Below are 19,848 nucleotides of genomic sequence, written 5' to 3'. Positions count from 1 at the left end.
ATCGATCCCGATGTACTTTGCTTTACCTCCCTCCATGAGACGATGCGTTAATTTCGCAAAGTAGTTACGAGTATTTATGTAAAAGTAACGTTTTACCCTGGAAATTCGTTTACGACGATGCGTTCTCTCGTCGTTGTATTCGAAGTGCCGCGATCGGTCGGCGCAAATGCTGCGCGCATGCGGTCTCGCGCTGCGGTCCTCCCGAGGGCGATTACGCGCCTGCGTACGACAGTCGCCGCACGTAATAAGTCGATGTTGTAGAAGATCGTTGTACGAGTTTTTCAGCAAAATTATCATATCGGTGCTGCCGTATGAACCCTTAAGAGGCACCACGAGGCAGTAATAGGTAATAAATTCAAGCGATTAAGACTTTAGCTCGTAAGACCCCGTACTCGGGATAAGGTTACAGAGCCAATGGTTAACCTATGACTTTCTCGGACATCGTATTTTAAAATAAGATTCTGCTATTTTTGTGAACATTGACGTTACCGTGTTCCCAGTTTGGAACTAAATGTATCGTGAACGAACGATAGATGCAAATGTTTTGTCTAACGTTCCGAGGGGCCTAACCATCGTCGATACCTTAAATGTAATTTTGCTGCGATGTTTGATGTTTGGAGCTTTCATTTTTTCACAGAGATGGCTTGCAAAAGAACAGCTGGCAATGATCTAAATCATGAGAACTGGAACAACAAAGAGCCTACCGAAGATGCGGGTACCTTTAGAAAAGCATCCAAAGAAGTATTAGAAAACAGAGTCGTCAAAGCGGCTCGGCGAAGGTTACCCCTGAACAGCGACGTGAGACTTAATTTTTATACTTACTGCTCTTCGGGTTTTGTAAGAATAAAATTAAGGCTATCCGTTTGTTAATACGTTTGACCAAATTTTTCAGGGCACGAAAAAAAATGCATTTGGAACGTTTACAGGTTTTAAAACCGCTACTTCAAATTCGTCGCCGTTTAGTTTTTTAACTAATGCGAAAAAAGATGAAGATAACGAGTCTGCTGTAAAGATGATTTTAAATAAGAATGTAACGATCAATGGTTCGTCCGATTCGGTAGAGAAAAAGACAGATTTACGGTCAAAAGAGGGTTCACCCGTAAAACAAGATCGAGTCACTCCCGAATCCGTAGAAGATAATACAAGAATTTTTAAAACATCCTCCACTTATTACGCAAAATTGAAAGGATTAAATGTTAGCGTAGCTCAATGGATTAAAAGTCATGTCGATTCGAACCCTTTTTGTATTCTGACTCCCATCTTTAAGGATTATGAAAAATATTTAGATGAAATAGAAGCTGAACGTGGACACAGCGAAGAAGAAGAAAATGTTAAAGAAAGTATAAGACAATCTAGCGATGAAAACAATGTAAAAGAAACATCTGAAAGTAAGGAAACAAAGTCTGAAAATCCTGTCTTTAAAAATACGGGTACGGAATCATCTTCGGTATCCTCACAATGGAAGGTAGAGACATCTATATTTGGCAGTGCGAATAATAAATCAATTTTTGGTAATACCGGTGATGGAAAAGGTATATTCGGCAATTTGAACCCTCAAAATAATCCATTTTTAAGCAAACCTTCTAACAGTTCGGAAGATCAGCCAGAAACTGATTCACAAAAATCTGAAGAAAAATCGCAACAAAGTAATATATCTCAAAATAGCAAAGTCGGATCAATTTTTAGTTTCGGTCAAAGCTCGGCTGCAAGTACAGCGTCCGCTGGATTCAGCTTTGGAAGGTATAAATGAATTTTAAATGTTAAAATTATGAGTGCATTAAAATTTCTTCGTGTTACTTATTTTTAAACGAATTTAAACCGTTACAGTTCCATACCTTTTTCATTCGGATCTCAAGTAATTCAGCCTTTACATTCTGAAGAAGTAAAAGAAAGCGAAGACAAGGAGGAAGATGAAGAGCCCCCTAAACCGGAATTCAAGCGAGTCACGGAAGAAGGTGCAATTTATGAACAACGGTACGTAGTTACACGAGAAGTGGTAGAACAATTGTATGCATTTAAATGAGGTTTTCACCGATCATTGATTCTACTTCGTCCTTTAACCATGTTACAGGTGTAAGGTGTTTGTGAAAAAAGATAGTAGCTATAGCGACAAGGGTGTAGGAACGTTATTTTTAAAGCCCACACCTAAGGGTAAGACACAACTAATAGTACGCGCTAATGATTCGCTCGGAAATTTATTGATCAATACTCTCTTGACTGAAAATATTCCGACGAAGCGTATGACCCGGAATTCCGTGATGATGGTTTGTTTACCATTACCTGACGCTCAGCCTCCTCCTACTCTAGTTTTATTAAGAGTTAAAACCACAGAAGATGCGGATGCTCTGCTGGAAATACTGGAAAAGCATAAAAAATAAATATACGAAAGATATCAATTACTTCAGATACATAAAGAATGCAACAAACAGATTAAATATCTTACAAGAACATTCTATTAGCAAATAAATGAAGAACAAAGTTGGGTAGATGAACTGTTCATAAGAGAGGCACGAGAGGCAAAAATCATATTTTGAATCACTGATTTCATATCAATGTTGCAACTTGAAAAATTTCTTTTATTACATGGTTTTTGATTATTTAGACAAATCTATTTTTTATTTTTTATTTTTCAAACGATCTAGTATTGACAAAGTTGGTTTAAAATTTCGATTAATATTAATTTCTATTTACAATTAAATTTCCATGAAACGGATTAAATGCAGATGAAATCATAATTTTTCCCTTCGATAAATTTATTTAACTTTATACTATGTAGAAGTAATACTTTACGATAACTTTGTTAAAACGTACATGTATAGGAACGTATATTCAGTGCAATTTCTATCACACTGCAAAGAAAATACTCGATTGTGAAGTTTATTTTAAGAAATTATTTGCCTTGAAAATTTTCGTTCTCAGTGTCTTATCGGACATCTAAACTTCCTTACTTTTATTTCATATAAAATCATGAAATTTAAATTTTATCAAACTATTCGCTTAACGTTTTTTACTTACGATGGAAGCACATGTGTCCACGCGCGAGTGCCTGTGCATTGTAGATGTATGGAAAATACATTTCCTCTTATACTTGGTATTAATGGACGTAATCAATAATAAAATGTCAAGACTACCTTAGATAATCTGCATATAAATAAAAATGTCTACAAGAAATTACTCTCAGCTTACAGAAGCCAATATTTAAATTACTTCACACCTTGATTCCTTTTATACTATCGATCTTTTTACGATTCAACGGGACCCTAAACGGTGAGTACAAAACAAATGTGTTTACATGCAATGAGACAATTGCAAACTCTTCTGATGTAGCAATAATATTTATTTCTTTCATAATGTATTATCCCAGTGTTCATTAAAATTATGAACTCTCAATTACATTTAAGAATGTACAATATTTGTTTAACATCTCCACTTTTCTAAACTTTAAGATCAGTTGCTAATTTTTGTACAGCAACCGTTAAACTACTTACTCACTCTTCATGGAACCTACGCTTAAACCGATTAGTATTGTTTTCAGACATATATGAAAATACTCGACTAGTTTTACTTTCAGCGCAATATCGAGTCACATTCATATACATGTTTTATACATAACAAGGCTTTAAACAGTGAGTGAGTATAAATAATCCGATTTACAAATTAAGTTAGTGGTGAAAAATACTATTGAGCAATGTACAAACCGCAAATAGTAATGCATTCTCAGTGTTGTGCAATGCCAATGGACATAACGGTAAAAAAAATTGGAACTGATTAATAGACCACTATAAAACATACATCATTTATAATAATGAATGAATTTCGATAACTTAAAACTATTTTCCATTTTACTTATTCAATTCCTTTTATCAATAGGCAGATGAAAAACTGGATATTATTAGAGACAATTAGCCGTGCGTAATCTATAAATTGAAAGTGCGATTTCGATATCAATGTAGTCGCTACTAACATTAGACCAAGTGTTGACACCGGTTAGACAAACTACCCGGTTAAATAAACCAACATTTAAAAAGAAATTACCTTATATGTACAAGTCTTTTACAGTAAATCCCAAAAGTACACGGGTAATCCTCAATGATTACTATATCTTTTTGTACAAAATTGCAATTAATCTACTATATGAATTTAAAAGATTCCAAATTCATTACTTTATCTTCTTGAATTCATTTTAAATCATCAGTAGACGTTGACCCTTATCATTAAACCTTTTGAGCCATGAATGGTGCTAAAGCACCAATTTGTCCTAAACCTAACTGAATATGCTGCATGTGTATTTCAACACTGTTTTGGAAAACTAATTGGTTTTGTGGACTCAATTTTGATCGAATTTGTTCCATCGTTCCTTGTAAAACTTTCAATTCGTAAGCATTTCGATCTGAATCAGAAAGACTCTGCAATAAAATATTATTATTTGACAATTACATTTTATCCTTGTTTATCGCGTATATTTAAAATATATATAGAATATCGCACGAAATTATATGTAATACTTACTTTGACTTGAAGCATTAGAGCCGTAAGATCAATCACAAGCTGATTCATTTTATTGGGTTCTTTTTCATTGATCATGTTATTCCTAGCAACCATCTCGGCGGCTTCCTGTCGACATTTCTCACGAAGGTGAGAAGGAGCCAACATAGCGGCCACACTTGGTTCCGGGGCCATTTCCTGACATAATTCTTGAACGTCGTTCAAGAAATTCTGAAGAGCCACGTTCATCCGCTCCAATTCTACCACTATGCTGTTATTAAAAATGAATACACCCATTACTGTGTTATTCTTTAAGCCTCACTTATGCTGTTGTGTTACAAACGAGCTAATATACATATACGATGATTTGCATACCTTGCATATCGTTTTTCAAAATCAGATGGCAATGGCTCCCCAAATGATCTTCTCCTTTCTGCTTCGCTGTTCATCTCCTTCAATTTCTTAATTTTTATTTTCTTAGCAGCAAGTATTTTACTTACTTTTACCATGAACTCGAGTAGCTTCAAGGGGTAACCATGAATGGTGACACCAATGTGAGATTTTTTTGGAATAGCTACAGAAGCATTGGATATTAGCGGATCACTGTTCAAACGTGGAGACATGAGTTTCATCGCATAAGGAGGTGAAGGCACATATTGCACACGACGGGGTCTGAACTTTTGTGCAAAAGAAGCTACGCTAATTGTTTCCGGCGATTCATTTGACTGAAAAGGTAGATTATTAGGTTTGTACATTCATATCGTCGGGAGAAGTAATGGACATTGAACGTAATCAGCTTACCAACACTTCGTAATCAGGTACACTGTGTGTACCAAGCCCAGCTCTTTCAAAAGTTATTCTGTATGTATTATTACTTGTATCGACTGCATCTATACTTCCTGTAAAAAGTCCATCTTGCGGTTTCCGTAATCTTGCCGTAACCTTTGTTCCAATTACCAATTGTAATGGTATTTCTGGCGGTAAATCTTTGAACGTGTTAACATCCGACGTTTTTCTTTGTTGAAGCATTCTAATCTTTTGCCTCTTTCTTTCAAGTTCTCGCCTCTCTTCTTCGAAAAATGACTGTGAACACCGTCTAGGTTTACCCATCATTCTCCGTATTTTACACCACTCTACGCGAGTTAATTTCCGCGTTTTTAATTGAGGAAACGATTCCTTTAGACATATCATGAAATCATTATCACCTTCGAACAAGGTCCTGCAAAAACAGATAACTTCAATTTTCTTTGAAATAAAGAAAATTAAATCAGCATCCTAAAATTCTCACTTGCATGGTTTCTTTTAACTATGCATTGACGTGAATGCAATAAAAAGAACTGTTTATATTCTTACTTGTCAATGTTACTGTAAAACCACTCATAACAAACCCATTTATGAGCTTTTGGTAATTTCAACAAATTTCTCAGTCGCATCCCAATTTTCTGACCAATTTTTCGGTCAGGTGAAGATGGATGCGAAGATTTTTCTTGTTCTTTTTCTTCTTTAATCGGCGTAATAACAGGAGTAGACGATTGGGACTGAATGCTATTCCTTTTCTGGGGTTCGATGATTGACTTAATCGGTTTCTTAATAGGCGATGGTTTAGAAATCTTCTTTGGAGACTGTTTCATTTCTGGATTATTGGGATCCTTTTTTATTCTGCCAATAGAAAAAACAACATTGATTATGTTTATCATTAATAGGATTACTTAAAAAAATGTTCAAAATATGCTGCCAATTACCTGTGATGAGGATGATTAACTAAAATATCATCATAAAACAATTTATTCTTTTTCCGTATCCTGGCTGGCATTCCTCTACGATTCAGAACTTGAACCGGTTGTGTGGGTGGATTTGGTTTAGGTGGAGGCTGAGTGCCTACCCTTTGCAAACCCAGAGCAGCTGGCCCAAGTTCTGGCATCGGTTCCGAGTCTTCGGTATCCATATCTAGCGAATGATTAGAAACAGGTCGTTCGTCGGCATCCATCATTTCGTCGTCATCAATTTCGGTCTTGATTTCATCCACGCTCGGATAACCCCCATTTTTAATGGACAGCAGTGTTTCTGCTGATTCATCTACAAAATTAGATATAAATGTATTACTTCAACAAGGCAATATACTGTATTTTTTTCTGTTGAAATAACGTTTACCAGGGAAAACAAACATCGCGATATTGTTCCTATAGCGTTACATAATTATATTATTACAGTGGGAAAGCATCGATTCAACATTCATACAAAATAACCGTTTTTGGTTGAGTGTCCTCTAAATACTTGAAATTAAGCGAGAAGCTAAAAGATACGATGTTACACTATCAATCTGTCAGCAGTGAAAAGAAAGTAATTATGTCACCTTGTTGTGTCAAGTCTGTATACCAATTAGTAAAACTAATAATACACTAGAACTTCTTTCGGGTTTGCAAATTCAGAAGTGAGTTCCAAAATATAATAGTTTTTTGAATCACCATGACGATTGTGACAGAACAATGAGTTTTAACGGAGGTACTTCGTTAATTTATGTCAAAAAGAAAATTTCATTCCACATAGGCAATTCTTAACTATTTAACTTGCACTTCAATCTTTCCTTCAGATAATTTTGCTACAGATTATAGAATTTAATTAGAAACAACAAGGTTATGTACACAAAATGACTAGAAAACATACAATCCATTATAGGCAATCGAAAGCCCTTGTTACTCCTTGGAAATAAAGGAATTCTATGAAATCAACGGTGAATTCGTGCATATCCAAGTTCCCATTTTTGAGTCCCGACATAACCAAACATCAAGCAATTCGTGTAAACAGGTTCCTTGCACCTCACACTCGCACTGAGTTCGAGGGTACGACGTTTCTCAATTCCAACGCGACGAGTCATTCGTAAAATCTTGTACTCCGAAAGGACCGCTCGAAAAATCGAAAATCTTCGCGAAAGGACTACCCGTCCCGCTTGAATTGTACATTGGTCATTTTTGAAATTTTAAACCCATTCCGACCGTGTCCCGTTCAAAAGCAAAGCGCGGTCGTGTAAAATGTCTACACAGCCACCTCGCGGGGAAATCGAACGCGGGGCGATATTTAATACCCTCTCAGTTCGTCCCTTTCAACTTTTACGCACTTTTCATTGACTTAATTCTATGAAATATTAAGAGAATCTTACTCACTTTCAATCGTGTCCGCCATGTTGACGTTCTCTGATGCATCATGGGTACGTGTTTCCGCCAAATACTTCCTCCTTTCGACTTCCCACGTAAACGCTCCTGTTCCACGCGTTCCTTGCTTCCGAGAAATGGCGCGTCGTTCACGCTTTTCAAACGTAGGGGACGTCTATATGAAATTGGGTCCACTACCCGATCATAATCCAGACAACATTTAAAAACGCAGGAAATGGAATTACAGAAACATAACATTTTACGGGGACATGTGCATTGTCGCTAAGTGCAATTTCGCAACGTTGCATTTCAGTCATGTGTACCTTATTACCTTTAATAATAAATGCGGTTAATATTTTTCTTGCGATTTCCACGGATGTTAGTCCGGAAATTAATAAATATTGCAGAGAGAAAAATAGATTGATCTCGTCAGAAGATATCGACGAATATCTCCTAGTGGATGCAGAAGTAAACACAACTATTTTGCTTGAATGTCACTTCTGGTAAGTGAATTCGATTAAAAAAAATGCTACATGGACATAGGTTAGTTGTAGATATATTATTCAATGTTTAAGAGTCTGTACGTCTCTAATTCTATTGAAATACAAATTATTAAAACATCCATGTCTTCTTTCAGCCGGGACCAAGATGATAATCAGACAAAAATGTGGTACTTTCAAGATCGGTTTCGATCAATGCCCGAAAAACAAATTGAATTAGAAACGAACAATATATCGTTCAACAGGGTTTATCTTAATCCACAATTGTCATTAGTTATAAAAGATTTTGACAACTCCGATGCTGGAATTTATCGCTGTCGCGGAAATGAAGGACAAGAGGAAGAATATAAATTTAATTACAGGCTTGAGCGTAACTTACTTATGTTTATTGCTATTGTTCAGTTAGGCACTGTCCAAAACTTAGTTTGTGAAATGCTACATTATTAATAGTTATTTATAAATTTATGGATAACTGTCTTTTCGTACTGTGTAGCGGTTTATAAAGATGAGAGCAACACTTTATCTCAAAAAGGAAATCTATCGGATTGGGAAAATTATCGTGAAGTTAATTTAGTTCCTGTTACTACTCGTTTTGCTGTAAGTATAAGAATCCCCAAAGAAACTTTATAACATTAATATATGTTTAAAAGCAAAATGCCACTAATTGTTCTTAGTTTGATGAAATGTTTACTGTTAGATAATTAATTCTAGGTTTCAAGAATGTCAGGACTTCGTGAAATTCGTGAAGCAGGCGTTATTTTGGAAGCAGTTTCTGAATGGGGTCCATGGAGTGTCTGTGAACGGTGCATTCACCGTCGAGGATTTAAAACAAGCCGAGCTAATTGCAGAGTGAAGAGTCGACCAGTTAATGTATTTATTCAGAGTCAAATAAATTATATGTAATACCCAGGGTACGACGTTCACTTCTCAGTCATTTCTAATGATAGGTATATACTCCACTACTCTGCATAGAGGACGGCAAATTTTGTTGATAAATAAAAAATGTACATAAAGCTAAAAAGTGAACTAATAGCCTGAGTGTATTAAAAATAAATTCTTGACCTGTTTCATTTATTTTCCAATTTTAGTTATTAATGTGTAATATCATTGCAGAAAAGTACACTGAATAATACTTTGTCAAGAATTAAATTACTTTTGATGTCACCCTTGCTACCTTGCAGGTATAAAGACTTGACTTTGATAAATATTTTGAGGACTGAGAATTTGTTGCTCATTATTCATTTTAGATCAAGACTTCTCGACGAATCGTTCCCTGCAGTGAGTAGAGCTACGAGATATTTACCTGAGTTTATCTTAGAAACCTCGTGCAAAAATTGTCCACGAGTTAAGAAAACAAAAAACAGTAAATTTAAATATAAGAAAAGATATGTTCTAGCCGAAGGAGCCCATCTTACAATAACGTGTCCAGAGTAATGACAATTCATATTTCGTCAGTAAATGTAACTACGTAAATGATTAATTAAAAACTCGAATAGATCAGTAAGGTCGGAATGTTTAAATACATTCAGAAGAGAGAATTTATTCTTTTCTAATTAATTTGGCAGGTCAAACTTGGAAACGCAAGTAATTTGGAAAAAAGACGGACTTGTCTTGCATAAAGGAATAGGACGATCATTTCGAGAAAAGGACTCCGAACCCAGCGTCCTGGTAGACACATTTGCTACATTGTATCTTATAGGTAACTATAAGAGATGAAATTCAAATTTCACATTTACACTTACGTGTATAACACATTACATTTAACGGTTAAATAATTAAATCAATCAAAGTAATCTTTCAGGTGTTTCAAACGCAGAGGAAGGCAATTATACCTGTTACGTTGAAACAATCAACATGATGGAAGTGAAAATCATTGTAGTGTCCAAATCTTTATTACTAACTCAAGGTAAGCAACGAGACGATATTAATTATCAATCTACGTCGTCGCTATAACGCCATTGCTTTGAGTTTTTATACCTACTTTACTTAATAAAATTCAAAATTATTCTTATTATCAAACCAGTAAATAAACTTCGCGAAATCACAATTTTATTTTTCTCCTTTTTGATCATAGATATTGCAAAAAATGTGGAACGCTTCACGATTTTGCGTGTCATCCTTGCGCAGGGGCCATGCTAATCTTCTCTGTATCGTTCCAATTTTAGTATATGTACTGCCGAAGCAAGTACATCAGGAAATCGTTCAAATTCCTTTATATTCAGACAATTCTAATATTTACAACTAGCGAGAAACTTAGATCAACTTGTAAGCCATCTGACGGCAACAGGAGACACTAAAGTCTGCAGATGAGAGCGACATCTCACGACACATCTGCTAATTGCTTTCAATTCGACCATTATCCAAAGGAATTTTTACTAACATTAATATTTTCTTCAATTTGCAGCTTTCTTACGACATATGGGTTACTTAGGATTCATATTCCTACTCAGCTCATTCTGTTACTGCGGAGGACTGATCATTGTTTGCAAAGAGAGGGATAAGTTTAAGATTAAAGATTATAAGGAGATCGAGGCTCGTGAAATGCAAAAGAAAACATTTTTTACAAACAAAGCGTAATTTATACCATGTGAATACTTAATAAATGAGACGTTCAAGTAGTTTTTCGAAAAGTAAATCGCATAAAATGTGGTATTGAGTACTGTGTTGCACTTCTCGAATAACGTATCAGATACCATTAACGTCCGCAGCAATGTAGGCGGTAGTGTCGCACTTAAAGTTTACGTTATCGTTGACATTTTTGATAGCCGCGCGGTTGTACACACATACTTTGTTACTTTCTGTCTGTTATCTTTCAATTCGTTGGCCTTGCTGTTGATTGTTGAGCGCTCCAAAAACGTGAGTTCAGAAATGACGATTGATCCGCGGCATACCTTAAAAATTGCAATGGACGAAGTGTTCGTCCGTTTTTTCTTGTCGAACGAGCAAAAGCGACCGTACTCTACCCGGTAGAAACCATTTTTCGATAACCTCGTGGCTACGGCCTATAGTGACACGTTTGCGGCTATATGTTGCGTCCATAGCGCTCAAGAAGTTAAGAAGTGAAAGGACGGTCTATTGTGAAGAGTTCGGCATTTCAAGAAGGTTGTTCGCCGATGAGTGTCGTCCCTCAGTTTCCAAGGAACATAGCTGAGAAATAAGCAATGAATTCGGCCAGTATTACTCCAGTGTTCACCGCGGTACTTTGCTTGCTATTTTCAGTACAAACTGCGAACGGTGAGTCTTTTCGTACGCGTCGTTAAAGCGTCGCTTTCACTAGCGCGATCACCTTGATTTAAGGTCTACTTGCATTCCTTAATTCCCGGATCTTCCTCCCGCGCATACGGCACATTTCAGTTTTGTGTTCGATCACATTAATTAAAGAGCGTTTGGATATCGATAATAGACAATTTCTTTACAATTTTACAGGGTTACTAAAAAGATGCGTGGAATGTAGATCGAGAGGAGAATTAGGATCTTGCAAAGATCCTTTTACAATGAATTCAACACAAATTCAGGAAGAAAAGGGTGTGGAAGCTGTACCATGTGCTTCGGGGTGGTGCGGAAAGATAATCGAGAGCCAAAATCTCAATAATGGTTTGTACTGTTATTTATCATACTATCTTATATAAAAATCAATTTTAAAAGATTTTTCAACATTAATCAAGATACCCACTTAACATTTACATGTTGTACCTTCTAAAGAGCTTCTTATCGAATGTACAGAAGTATTCCACATTTGCACAGTGTCCCCGATGAGTCATAAGATTTTTCTTTGCAAGATTACTTTCACATGTGGGTATAAGCATTCCGTTATTGCTCTTTTGTTTCCTATGATGAGAGAGGAGTCAAAATTATGTATAGACGTATGTAGTCAAATTCATTGTATCTAAATTTCAGAATATGGGACTGCTACTCAAAGAATGTGCCTACAAAGAGGACCCGATGATGGAGAAGAAAGATGTGCGTACACAAAATGGATGAATAAAAAAGTATACATGTGTTTTTGCATGGGTGATCTATGTAACGGGTCGAGCTTCGTTACTCCATCGACAGGTTTAATTTTTGTGATACTTAGCATTTTGATGCAATGGTTTGTATGAATCAAACTTTGGATGAAAATTATGACAATCGTAAAATGGCTCAACTCGGGTTGATCGTCGATACTTCAACATCGAGGAGCACAAGAACTGTAATAAGACTGTGAACTTTTGTAAATAATACCACAAAATAATTACAGACAATTAGGTTGCTGAGATTAAATAACAGCAAACCGATAACAAAATCCACTAAAATCAGAGGAACTGCAAATAAAAATTTCGTACTTTTTATCTTTTTTTCATGATCCCACTTATAGAAATAAAAAAATGTCATATTATTCTATTTTTGTACGCCTTACTTTTATGTTTTCACTCAAGGAGGCAGCACGTTTTTCACTGTGTCGTCCTGTGTAGTACGTTTCAACTATTTTACATACGTGATAACGATTACGAGTGTTGGCAGAGAGTGATTATGATATTTTTGCTTATAATATATGGTACAAAAATTATTCTTCTGGTTTGATTTTTCGATAAAACGGGGATTGCGGTCTTAAACTGCTCAGAATGTGCCCGTGTAGACCGTTTGCCAACCTTTCGTCCTGGTTTCTGAGCAATGCCCTGACATGAGGAAAATCGTTATAAAAGAGTTCACCACGTCCATAAATATATTTCACCGCTAACATAGCTTGCTCTCCTGTCAAGAGTAAAGGGTCAGGGTGCTCTGAAATGTATAAACAATTTATGGGGTACATTGATATAAATTCGTTTCACTGAGCTGGACTATTTGAAGCCGTCCGACTATACCTAGGCCGTTTGAGAAGTCAGGAGTCATATGTTTTCCGGTGTCCTGAGAACTGTAGCCAAGATCGTTGATATCTATAGGAGGGAGAAAAAGACCCGTTGGCCACAAGGATTCAGCATTTTCTGGCGTCACCACCCGTTGATGTCCGAAGACACCCTGTCGTTCCTGTATTCGTTTTCCTAAAGCAGAACGTCAGCGAGATTACTAGCGCAGTAATAGTTTTCTATTATCGGATAAATTCCCTAAAATTTCCATTAAGAGATTACTTGAATAAAATCTTTAAATTTTAGTTATTTATGTAGAAACATCACGATACCGAATTCCCCGGAATATTTGGCAGGGTCCCTTCTACCGATCGAGAGGAAGGACTTCTGGGCAATCGTATTTCCTCCTAAAGATTGTTTTAAACGAAGAAAGATCATTAAAGGAAGTTAACGTCCGAATAAAGGATTTACGATAAATATTCGACGACTTACCATCCGTAGTAAGACCGTGTTCATACGTATGAGGAGGCGAGACAAATTTCACATGAACGCTGGAGAGGGGTGCGGCTGTTGTAACCGCTATCGGTAGAAGCAGTCCTAGGAGTTTCAACTGGAATACAATGGAAAAAAAAATATTTTCAATACTTTTCCAACGTAGGAACTACCAAAAAATGGTTTAAGATGCGGGTATAAAAGCGCATTTACAATTCACGTAAAGAAAATCCCAAAAAAGGAGAGCACGGGTGAATGAAAACTCAATCAACTCGTACCTCTGCGACACCGTTGCATAGTGAATTTTTTGCGGTTTTGTGGTATTTAATCCAGTTATCTAAACCTATCGATATATCGAATTAACTTCCAGCTTGAGATTATGAAACATCAAGTGCCAATGTTCAATTCGATCCGGCTCGTCGGGTGCGTTGCACTATTTTAATAAAAAAATGATTCCCGCAGCACAGGTGGAAAGACTTTCGGCCAGCACGGAGATATAGTAACCTTCTAATTAGAAGGTCCCCCTGACGTAATCACGATAAAATATCTTTACGAGCCCGAAGGCGTGATCGGATGGAATTTGCGGATGTAGCGACATTGAACTAGTTTTCGGGCGAATTCTTTCAAGTTCTAACTTTCTTGTTCTTGTTTCGACCGGACGGGCAGGAATCCTGCCGGACATCTGGCGATTGTAGGTCAAGGAAGACAGGATAACATTTTCTCAATTTATCAGGACTATCAGGATTAAAGACCCGCGGTGGCGATGACACGCTCCAAGCGAGCAATTTACGTGTCGCGTGATTCCATTTGAAAGTAAGAAATTAAAGGGAACTCTAGACCTAATTTAATCTTTTAATCAAGAAACCTTGAGGTTAACTATGTCGATTCGATCGCTCATGGCTCGTCTCAATGTCGCGATTACATTTGTATCCCGAGTAATCGGCGTACTTACGGATGCATAAAATGCATCCAGTGCACTTCCAGGATCACGAGAGGATCGAATCGCGATTGCACCCGCGACTAACTATTAATTACTTCTCGTCGGAGAAAATTAGCATACGGATCATTGTCGGCATGCGACTAAATAGCTCCGCGTCGTTATTCCGCTCGTGCCCTGTCATTACGGGGAATAAATATGGCAATATCGGCCGTTCTTGATAACTTAATGCAAGGTAACTAATAAGAGGGCCCGGCGCATCTTTTACCGAACGCGCTCGATTTCGTAACGCCGCCCTGATGTAACGCTCCGAGTGAATTTCTGATATAAATACGATACAATATAGGACTTAAAATGTAACGATAATCTCTCGGTCATTTCGAAATAATTCGCGATCGAGCCACGGAATCGAAGGAACCACGTGCTCCGCTGTGCACACCGTTGCAGGAAATGCAGAAAACCAGAGCGCACCCAGATGCGCGGTAAAACGTGTGGGTGAATAATGACGAAGCACGCTCGGCGAATTGGCCAAGTTGCCCCAACGAGATTTACTTTAAATTTATCGAAGTTACTCGTGACGCAACAGTCACGAGACGTCAGGGTCTGAGCGTTGCATGGGAGTCATGTGACTGCATCCTGCGGTGCATCGCAGGAGAACACCTGATCTCTCGGCTACCAAGTGTATACCTATATTTCAGGGGAAGATATTAAATCGGAATCAAGTATTTGTAAACGATCCCGTTAAATGCTTCGTTATTTTCCTTGATATTTAATTTTCCAAGTAAGCAGGATGAGTTTTATCCCACCTTCCGTGACAGGGTAAATCGAGCATCCCGATAAGAACATCGACCCGTTATCTCGCACCTTTTATTCCCGAGACAGCAAGGTGATCCGACAATAATTGCACGGGAAACGTAAAGACCCCTTTGCTCCGTGGAAAGTGAAAATGAATACGTAAATTTGAAATTATCTCGGGCCACTTTCACCGATATCGATGCCGTTGTCAAAAATCGATAACGTTACGAAGGAGGTGAAACTGGGAGGACATTTTTTTCCCGAGATGTCTGGAGAATCGGGTTCCCTCGATTCGTTTAACACGGATCGTTGCACGCACGGATAAGACAAAAAACAAATAGAAAACGAAAAATACAAGAGATACGCGCAAGTCGCATTCTCCGAGAGTACATATAGCGTGAACTCGCTTGCCCATTGAAGCGTAACAGCGGTTCGATACGCGGATTATGCTCGCGGTTTCGCCACCATGAAATACGCGGATGGGCGACTCTATGCCGCTCGGCGTCAACGCACGAGTTTGAAAACTTTGGTGCAAGAGCTACGCTTTGGAAAATCCGCGATTACCCACAAATGCCAGAACCCCGGGTTAGTCGATTTTCCGATGACCTCGTATTCCGTAAACCTGCCATTTTTTTCAATGATATACCCCGATAAGTCAACTTGTTCGGATGAAAGATTCTCCAAATTCTTGGCCGTTCAACAAAGCTCCTTAATCGCTATCAAACAGAAAGTAGAAAAGTTAAGTCACGTTTATCGCGCTCGATGTCCTCAAGAGCGAGTAATTACGGGGTAAATACCGAGTGCAAGACTCACCATCGACATATCGCTGCAGCGAAGGTGACGCGTCAATGATGTCCGTTGATTTCGTGCACCATTAAAAAGGCCGGACTAGTTTCGGGGTCCAGCACTCCTGTGACCTCTCGTCGATCCGCTCTTCGATCGATTTCTGATAGGCTCTGTACCGAGGCGGGTTGCACTGGATTATGAACCGATCTAGTTCGCAAGTCTTGGGAGAATGTCGCGATGCATTGAAATCCAGCATCCCCCTTCTCGAGGTAGGTACCCCACCTGGGTCTTTCAGCGAAGACTCCGAGGGCCCATCGCGAGGTCGCACACGCGACAGGACTTTCATTTCGGACATGTCCTCGATGACTCAAACACGATGAAAGCTGCTATCAGAAGGAGGCTTGCGAAACCTAGATCACAATCGGAGTTACGGGTCAGAATTTCGAACGGCGGAAACAGGTTCTCTTACGCTAATCGTCAATTTTAGATAAAATCTGTATAATGGAATTCAGTTGCCGACCAGAACCCTCGTTACGAGCTGATAGGCTTTTCCTTTTTTTCTCGGTATCTGCTTGCAGCTATCATTCGCGAACGCTTTTCGTGCTGGTCGAGAGGTATTTGAAAATAGCGCGCTCGAGCGCGTCGTCCGCTAACCTCTCTCGGTCGCCAAAATGGCGGCGATCTAGCCGACGCGCCACGGACGCTATCTGGTGGAATTTATCCCGGTTCACTCGTGGTGGTTACGGGCCGATTCCGCGGGAGTCGAGTTTATGGGTAATATTTCCCAAGATTCTTTGAACGTTGCTCGCGATGTATCGAAATTTTAAGTGGTCCAAGGGAATCGCGTTGACTCGTTGAATGCCGAGACGCGCGTTGAATGCCGTGGGATTCGAGAACGGCGTCTGGACGCCGAGCGTCTTCCGAATTTCTCCGTTCAGTTGATATACCGGCCAATGAAAATGGCGATCTTCCCCGTGAGATTAATTTCATCCGCCGAGGAGAGTTTCAACCTCCTTGAGAAACTTTAGCGGATCGGTACTGTTCCTGCTTTGTGCGATCGCAAAATTATTTCGGGGAATCGAGAACTTGAGGAAAGCTCGAACGAAATTTCTTCAAGGCCTGTCAAAAGGGATCCACGTTGTGATAAAAATAACCTCTAAATATTTTTTATCTTGCGCTACATTCTTGATAACGTCACTCCGGACACTGTGCAACCTCGATAAGACGCTCGAGTGGATTTGTTTATATGTCGTTCACAAAGCGAAATATTATGTTTATCTTCATTTTGGAAAAGATTAGTTAAAAGGGTTGCATTGTTTTACAGTGGTGCGCTAGCACTCAAGTATGTCAGCACAAGATGTAGATGTTGCAGATAATTCCTTGGCACATGAAGATTTTGCCCTACTGCACAGTTTGGAGGTGAGGAATTGCGTTTTATTATTTAATATCGGTAAAACTTTGATCGACGACTCCCATATACTTTGGGTTTAAGTTATATGTTTTTTATCCACAGGAAGGTTCTGGTGATATTCTAGAATGTCTTTCTGTTATGGTAGATGAAGATGAGGTAAACAATGCAGAAGTGCAAGAAGTGATACTCGATGAACAAATGCTCGGCACTACTCTTACGGCTATAACCCTACCGGATGGCACCCAAGCCTTTGTTACGAATAATTTTGGAGCCAATGGTAGGTAAGCTATAAACACTTAGCAGACCAAACGGAGAGATCTCCCCGTTTAGTCGGCTAAGTGTTACGATTTCATGGCAGCATATTCTAGTTTTTCTGTTTTATTTAGATTCCGAATACAAAGACGAGCCGGCGTTAGAATTACAAAATGGAGGCACTATTTTGCTTCGAGGTTTATCCGATTTGACGGATGGGAAGACGCTTCAACTTGAACTGGATCATGCAACTTTTGTGCAAACTACGGATCCAGACACACAAAATGCGGAGGATACATATTCTCAAGTAGAATTTGTTAACGGAACTACATACATGATAACTGGACATGTAGACGTAAACAATGAATTGTGGGAAATTAAAGATGGTAAACTGAAGAAGAAGGATGCAAAAATTGTGATAAACAAGTTAACTGAACCCAAGTCGAGAAATCAGCATCCATGTCCAAGAGAGGGCTGTACAAAAGTTTACAGCACTTTACATCATTTAAAGGTTCTTAAATTGACATTTAAGAATGGTATTTAAGACAATTAAATTAAAGTGATGTTTTCAATTGCAGGTTCATGAACGATCTCACACAGGTCAGCGGCCTTACAGATGCTCCCATCCCAAGTGCAAAAAAAGTTTCTCAACTGGTTACAGCCTGAAAGCTCATTTACGCACACATACTGGCGAAAAACCGTATAAATGCCCTACAGAATCTTGCAATAAAAGTTTTAAGACATCTGGTGATTTGTTAAAACATGTTAGAACCCATACGGGTGAGCGTCCCTTCATTTGCCCATTCGATGGTTGTGGCCGATCTTTTACGACGAGTAACATTAGGAAGGTATTAGAGCCATTTTGCATACTCTCGCTTTAGTTGACACATTCATTATAAATAACTTCTTATATAGTACGTGTGATTTCAAATTTTTTCTAGGTGCATGTACGTACCCATACTGGCGAACGTCCATACAAATGTACGCAACCAAAGTGTGGGAAGTCATTCGCTAGCGCAACAAATTACAAGAATCACATAAGAATCCATTCGGGTGAAAAACCTTACGTGTGTTCTATAGAAAACTGTGGACGTAGATTCACGGAATACTCTAGTCTATATAAACATCATTTAGTAAGTGAAAGGTTATCGAATGAAAAGTAGTCTTTTGAAATGGCTTATGTGTAAAGTCAAATATTTATTTCAGGTCCATACCCAACAAAGGCCATTCGAATGCAAACTGTGTTTTAGAAAATATCGACAAAGTAGCACACTTGTAATGCACAAGAGAACGGCTCACGCTTTAGTTGAGAGCGACGATGGGATTGATGTTTTTCTACAAGACTCTAGGGAAATACCTGTTACAAATAAAGGAAAACGGAAAAGTAATACTTCCAAACCAAATGTTCGTACGTTTGTACATGTCTAAATATGTCATATACATAAATTCCACATAATGCGCTGTATCTATTATACGGTGCATGTTTTTTTTTAAAGTAATTTTTGTCGCAATAGATCATGGTAGGGAAAGACAGACAGTATCAGATTTCTGAACTGATGGAAGATTCAAATGATAACGAAACGCAGATCCTACTCGTTGGTGATCCTAATCAATTAGCTGCCTTACAGGTAAAGGACTAATATTTTTTATATTCTCAAATAATATAAAATGATAAAATTGATTTTACCAAATTATCTTTTACGAATGAACATTATTTAATAGCAAATCGAGATGGAGGATGGATTCGATGACAGTCCAATTGACACTTCATTGGAAGGATTAAACATCAAGATCGAAGATATCGAGTTTGGATGGAACTGAGAAGTTAAAACTAATGGGTGCAAATAAGAAAAATCTATTTTACCTTTTTATTACATTCAAGAATATTAAATTTAAATTTGCATGTATGAATTCACAATACATACATTCATGTATTTAAATATGTGATTGTGTGTATGTATATATGTACGTGTCTATTTAACAGCATAAGTAGGAAAAATTTATTAGTACGTTTAATACTTAGAAATGAAAGAAATTCTTTCGTGTAGTTTGTTACGTTACGCACTTGCGTGAACAAACGTTGAAGTTTTATGTTAATTCAATGGAGTCGCAGTAAATATTAACGTATCAACAATTCAATAACTTCCAATTTCCATTAGATGATCGTGAAAATCATCCTATACTTACAATGTTATTTTCAATTTGAAATTTTCAAGAC

General features: G+C 37.9%; 7 protein-coding genes and 1 non-coding gene across 15 annotated transcripts; 5 read left to right on the top strand and 3 right to left on the bottom strand.

Moving 5' to 3' along the window:
• Positions 1-214: 214 nt before the first annotated feature.
• LOC105698568 (nuclear pore complex protein Nup50) lies at positions 215-3,181 on the top strand. Its single transcript, XM_012422921.1, has 5 exons — positions 215-346; positions 638-798; positions 893-1,740; positions 1,828-1,974; positions 2,072-3,181. The coding sequence occupies exons 2-5, from the start codon at positions 640-642 to the stop codon at positions 2,376-2,378; spliced, it is 1,461 nt and encodes a 486-aa protein (XP_012278344.1). The 5' UTR covers positions 215-346; positions 638-639; the 3' UTR covers positions 2,379-3,181.
• Positions 3,182-3,364: 183 nt separating this feature from the next.
• Positions 3,365-7,677, bottom strand: LOC105698571 (protein lin-9 homolog). 4 transcript variants are annotated; one of them, XM_012422923.1, is made up of 7 exons: positions 7,647-7,677; positions 6,228-6,561; positions 5,839-6,144; positions 5,287-5,704; positions 4,861-5,210; positions 4,510-4,756; positions 3,365-4,406 (listed from the first exon to the last, which is right to left on the bottom strand). In XM_012422923.1, the coding sequence occupies exons 1-7, from the start codon at positions 7,663-7,665 to the stop codon at positions 4,215-4,217; spliced, it is 1,866 nt and encodes a 621-aa protein (XP_012278346.1). In that variant the 5' UTR covers positions 7,666-7,677; the 3' UTR covers positions 3,365-4,214. The 4 variants fall into 4 exon arrangements, with proteins under 4 accessions (XP_012278346.1, XP_012278348.1, XP_012278350.1 ...); XM_012422925.2 differs by lacking the exon at positions 7,647-7,677 and adding an exon at positions 7,150-7,434; XM_012422927.2 differs by lacking the exon at positions 7,647-7,677 and adding an exon at positions 6,839-6,924.
• Positions 7,678-7,847: 170 nt separating this feature from the next.
• LOC105698480 lies at positions 7,848-9,039 on the top strand. Of its 2 annotated transcripts, none has more exons than XM_023433741.1 (4): positions 7,848-8,137; positions 8,272-8,504; positions 8,628-8,731; positions 8,846-9,039. In XM_023433741.1, the coding sequence occupies exons 1-4, from the start codon at positions 7,950-7,952 to the stop codon at positions 9,035-9,037; spliced, it is 717 nt and encodes a 238-aa protein (XP_023289509.1). In that variant the 5' UTR covers positions 7,848-7,949; the 3' UTR covers positions 9,038-9,039. The 2 variants fall into 2 exon arrangements, with proteins under 2 accessions (XP_023289509.1, XP_023289514.1); XM_023433746.1 differs by having other exon boundaries at positions 8,052-8,177.
• Positions 9,040-9,292: 253 nt separating this feature from the next.
• Positions 9,293-10,711, top strand: LOC111674235. The gene is made up of 5 exons (XM_023433718.1): positions 9,293-9,315; positions 9,382-9,564; positions 9,700-9,833; positions 9,936-10,040; positions 10,539-10,711. The coding sequence occupies exons 1-5, from the start codon at positions 9,293-9,295 to the stop codon at positions 10,709-10,711; spliced, it is 618 nt and encodes a 205-aa protein (XP_023289486.1).
• Positions 10,217-10,323, bottom strand: LOC111674289. The gene has a single exon (XR_002762337.1). It is a non-coding gene; the product is annotated as a U6 spliceosomal RNA (small nuclear RNA).
• A 196-nt stretch (positions 10,712-10,907) lies between the features above and the next one.
• LOC105698573 lies at positions 10,908-12,460 on the top strand. 2 transcript variants are annotated; one of them, XM_012422930.2, is made up of 4 exons: positions 10,908-10,990; positions 11,176-11,368; positions 11,561-11,728; positions 12,032-12,460. In XM_012422930.2, the coding sequence occupies exons 2-4, from the start codon at positions 11,296-11,298 to the stop codon at positions 12,232-12,234; spliced, it is 444 nt and encodes a 147-aa protein (XP_012278353.1). In that variant the 5' UTR covers positions 10,908-10,990; positions 11,176-11,295; the 3' UTR covers positions 12,235-12,460. The 2 variants fall into 2 exon arrangements, with proteins under 2 accessions (XP_012278353.1, XP_012278352.1); XM_012422929.2 differs by having other exon boundaries at positions 10,908-11,368.
• A 97-nt stretch (positions 12,461-12,557) lies between these two features.
• LOC105698572 lies at positions 12,558-16,085 on the bottom strand. Its single transcript, XM_012422928.1, has 5 exons — positions 15,995-16,085; positions 13,450-13,567; positions 13,290-13,364; positions 12,976-13,152; positions 12,558-12,892 (listed from the first exon to the last, which is right to left on the bottom strand). The coding sequence occupies exons 1-5, from the start codon at positions 16,001-16,003 to the stop codon at positions 12,678-12,680; spliced, it is 594 nt and encodes a 197-aa protein (XP_012278351.1). The 5' UTR covers positions 16,004-16,085; the 3' UTR covers positions 12,558-12,677.
• A 557-nt stretch (positions 16,086-16,642) lies between these two features.
• Positions 16,643-19,572, top strand: LOC105698574 (zinc finger protein 76). 3 transcript variants are annotated; one of them, XM_012422931.1, is made up of 9 exons: positions 16,643-16,741; positions 17,292-17,386; positions 17,481-17,655; positions 17,765-18,141; positions 18,209-18,478; positions 18,572-18,763; positions 18,837-19,034; positions 19,145-19,258; positions 19,353-19,572. In XM_012422931.1, exons 2-9 carry the CDS (start codon positions 17,312-17,314, stop codon positions 19,449-19,451), a joined length of 1,500 nt encoding a protein of 499 aa, XP_012278354.1. In that variant the 5' UTR covers positions 16,643-16,741; positions 17,292-17,311; the 3' UTR covers positions 19,452-19,572. The 3 variants fall into 3 exon arrangements, with proteins under 3 accessions (XP_012278354.1, XP_012278355.1, XP_012278356.1); XM_012422932.2 differs by lacking the exon at positions 16,643-16,741 and adding an exon at positions 16,759-17,002; XM_012422933.2 differs by lacking the exon at positions 16,643-16,741 and having other exon boundaries at positions 16,760-17,386; positions 17,524-17,655.
• Positions 19,573-19,848: the final 276 nt, after the last annotated feature.

The sequence above is a fragment of the Orussus abietinus genome, unplaced genomic scaffold (assembly GCF_000612105.2).
Source record: "Orussus abietinus isolate OABI.00-Male unplaced genomic scaffold, Oabi_2.0 scaffold58, whole genome shotgun sequence".
NCBI lineage: Eukaryota > Metazoa > Arthropoda > Insecta > Hymenoptera > Orussidae > Orussus > Orussus abietinus.
Note: the sequence above shows the minus strand (reverse complement) of the source record. Positions and strands in the feature narration are given on the sequence as shown.

What these genes read in the sequence shown, in the direction of transcription:
- LOC105698480 (XM_023433741.1), top strand. Translation starts at nt 7,950, where the DNA reads ATGTGTACCTTATTACCTTTAATAATAAATGCGGTTAATATTTTTCTT. An exon ending in ATTTAATTACAGGCTTGAGC is followed by an intron (nt 8,505 to 8,627) that starts GTAACTTACTTA and finishes CGTACTGTGTAG; the next exon opens with CGGTTTATAAAGATGAGAGC. An exon ending in CTGTTACTACTCGTTTTGCT is followed by an intron (nt 8,732 to 8,845) that starts GTAAGTATAAGA and finishes AATTAATTCTAG; the next exon opens with GTTTCAAGAATGTCAGGACT.
- LOC105698571 (XM_012422923.1), bottom strand. An exon ending in TACCTGATTACGAAGTGTTG is followed by an intron (nt 5,211 to 5,286) that starts GTAAGCTGATTA and finishes CTACCTTTTCAG; the next exon opens with TCAAATGAATCGCCGGAAAC. An exon ending in TTTGAAAAACGATATGCAAG is followed by an intron (nt 4,757 to 4,860) that starts GTATGCAAATCA and finishes TTTTAATAACAG; the next exon opens with CATAGTGGTAGAATTGGAGC.
- LOC105698573 (XM_012422930.2), top strand. Translation starts at nt 11,296, where the DNA reads ATGAATTCGGCCAGTATTACTCCAGTGTTCACCGCGGTACTTTGCTTG. An exon ending in TTCAGTACAAACTGCGAACG is followed by an intron (nt 11,369 to 11,560) that starts GTGAGTCTTTTC and finishes ACAATTTTACAG; the next exon opens with GGTTACTAAAAAGATGCGTG. An exon ending in GAGCCAAAATCTCAATAATG is followed by an intron (nt 11,729 to 12,031) that starts GTTTGTACTGTT and finishes TCTAAATTTCAG; the next exon opens with AATATGGGACTGCTACTCAA.
- LOC105698572 (XM_012422928.1), bottom strand. An exon ending in CAAATATTCCGGGGAATTCG is followed by an intron (nt 13,153 to 13,289) that starts GTATCGTGATGT and finishes GTTCTGCTTTAG; the next exon opens with GAAAACGAATACAGGAACGA. An exon ending in TGACTTCTCAAACGGCCTAG is followed by an intron (nt 12,893 to 12,975) that starts GTATAGTCGGAC and finishes TATACATTTCAG; the next exon opens with AGCACCCTGACCCTTTACTC.
- LOC105698568 (XM_012422921.1), top strand. Translation starts at nt 640, where the DNA reads ATGGCTTGCAAAAGAACAGCTGGCAATGATCTAAATCATGAGAACTGG. An exon ending in GGTTACCCCTGAACAGCGAC is followed by an intron (nt 799 to 892) that starts GTGAGACTTAAT and finishes CAAATTTTTCAG; the next exon opens with GGCACGAAAAAAAATGCATT. An exon ending in GCTGGATTCAGCTTTGGAAG is followed by an intron (nt 1,741 to 1,827) that starts GTATAAATGAAT and finishes AAACCGTTACAG; the next exon opens with TTCCATACCTTTTTCATTCG.
- LOC111674235 (XM_023433718.1), top strand. Translation starts at nt 9,293, where the DNA reads ATGTCACCCTTGCTACCTTGCAG. An exon ending in CTTACAATAACGTGTCCAGA is followed by an intron (nt 9,565 to 9,699) that starts GTAATGACAATT and finishes TTAATTTGGCAG; the next exon opens with GTCAAACTTGGAAACGCAAG. An exon ending in ATCTTTATTACTAACTCAAG is followed by an intron (nt 10,041 to 10,538) that starts GTAAGCAACGAG and finishes TTCAATTTGCAG; the next exon opens with CTTTCTTACGACATATGGGT.
- LOC105698574 (XM_012422931.1), top strand. Translation starts at nt 17,312, where the DNA reads ATGTCAGCACAAGATGTAGATGTTGCAGATAATTCCTTGGCACATGAA. An exon ending in GAATAATTTTGGAGCCAATG is followed by an intron (nt 17,656 to 17,764) that starts GTAGGTAAGCTA and finishes TGTTTTATTTAG; the next exon opens with ATTCCGAATACAAAGACGAG. An exon ending in GCACTTTACATCATTTAAAG is followed by an intron (nt 18,142 to 18,208) that starts GTTCTTAAATTG and finishes TTTCAATTGCAG; the next exon opens with GTTCATGAACGATCTCACAC.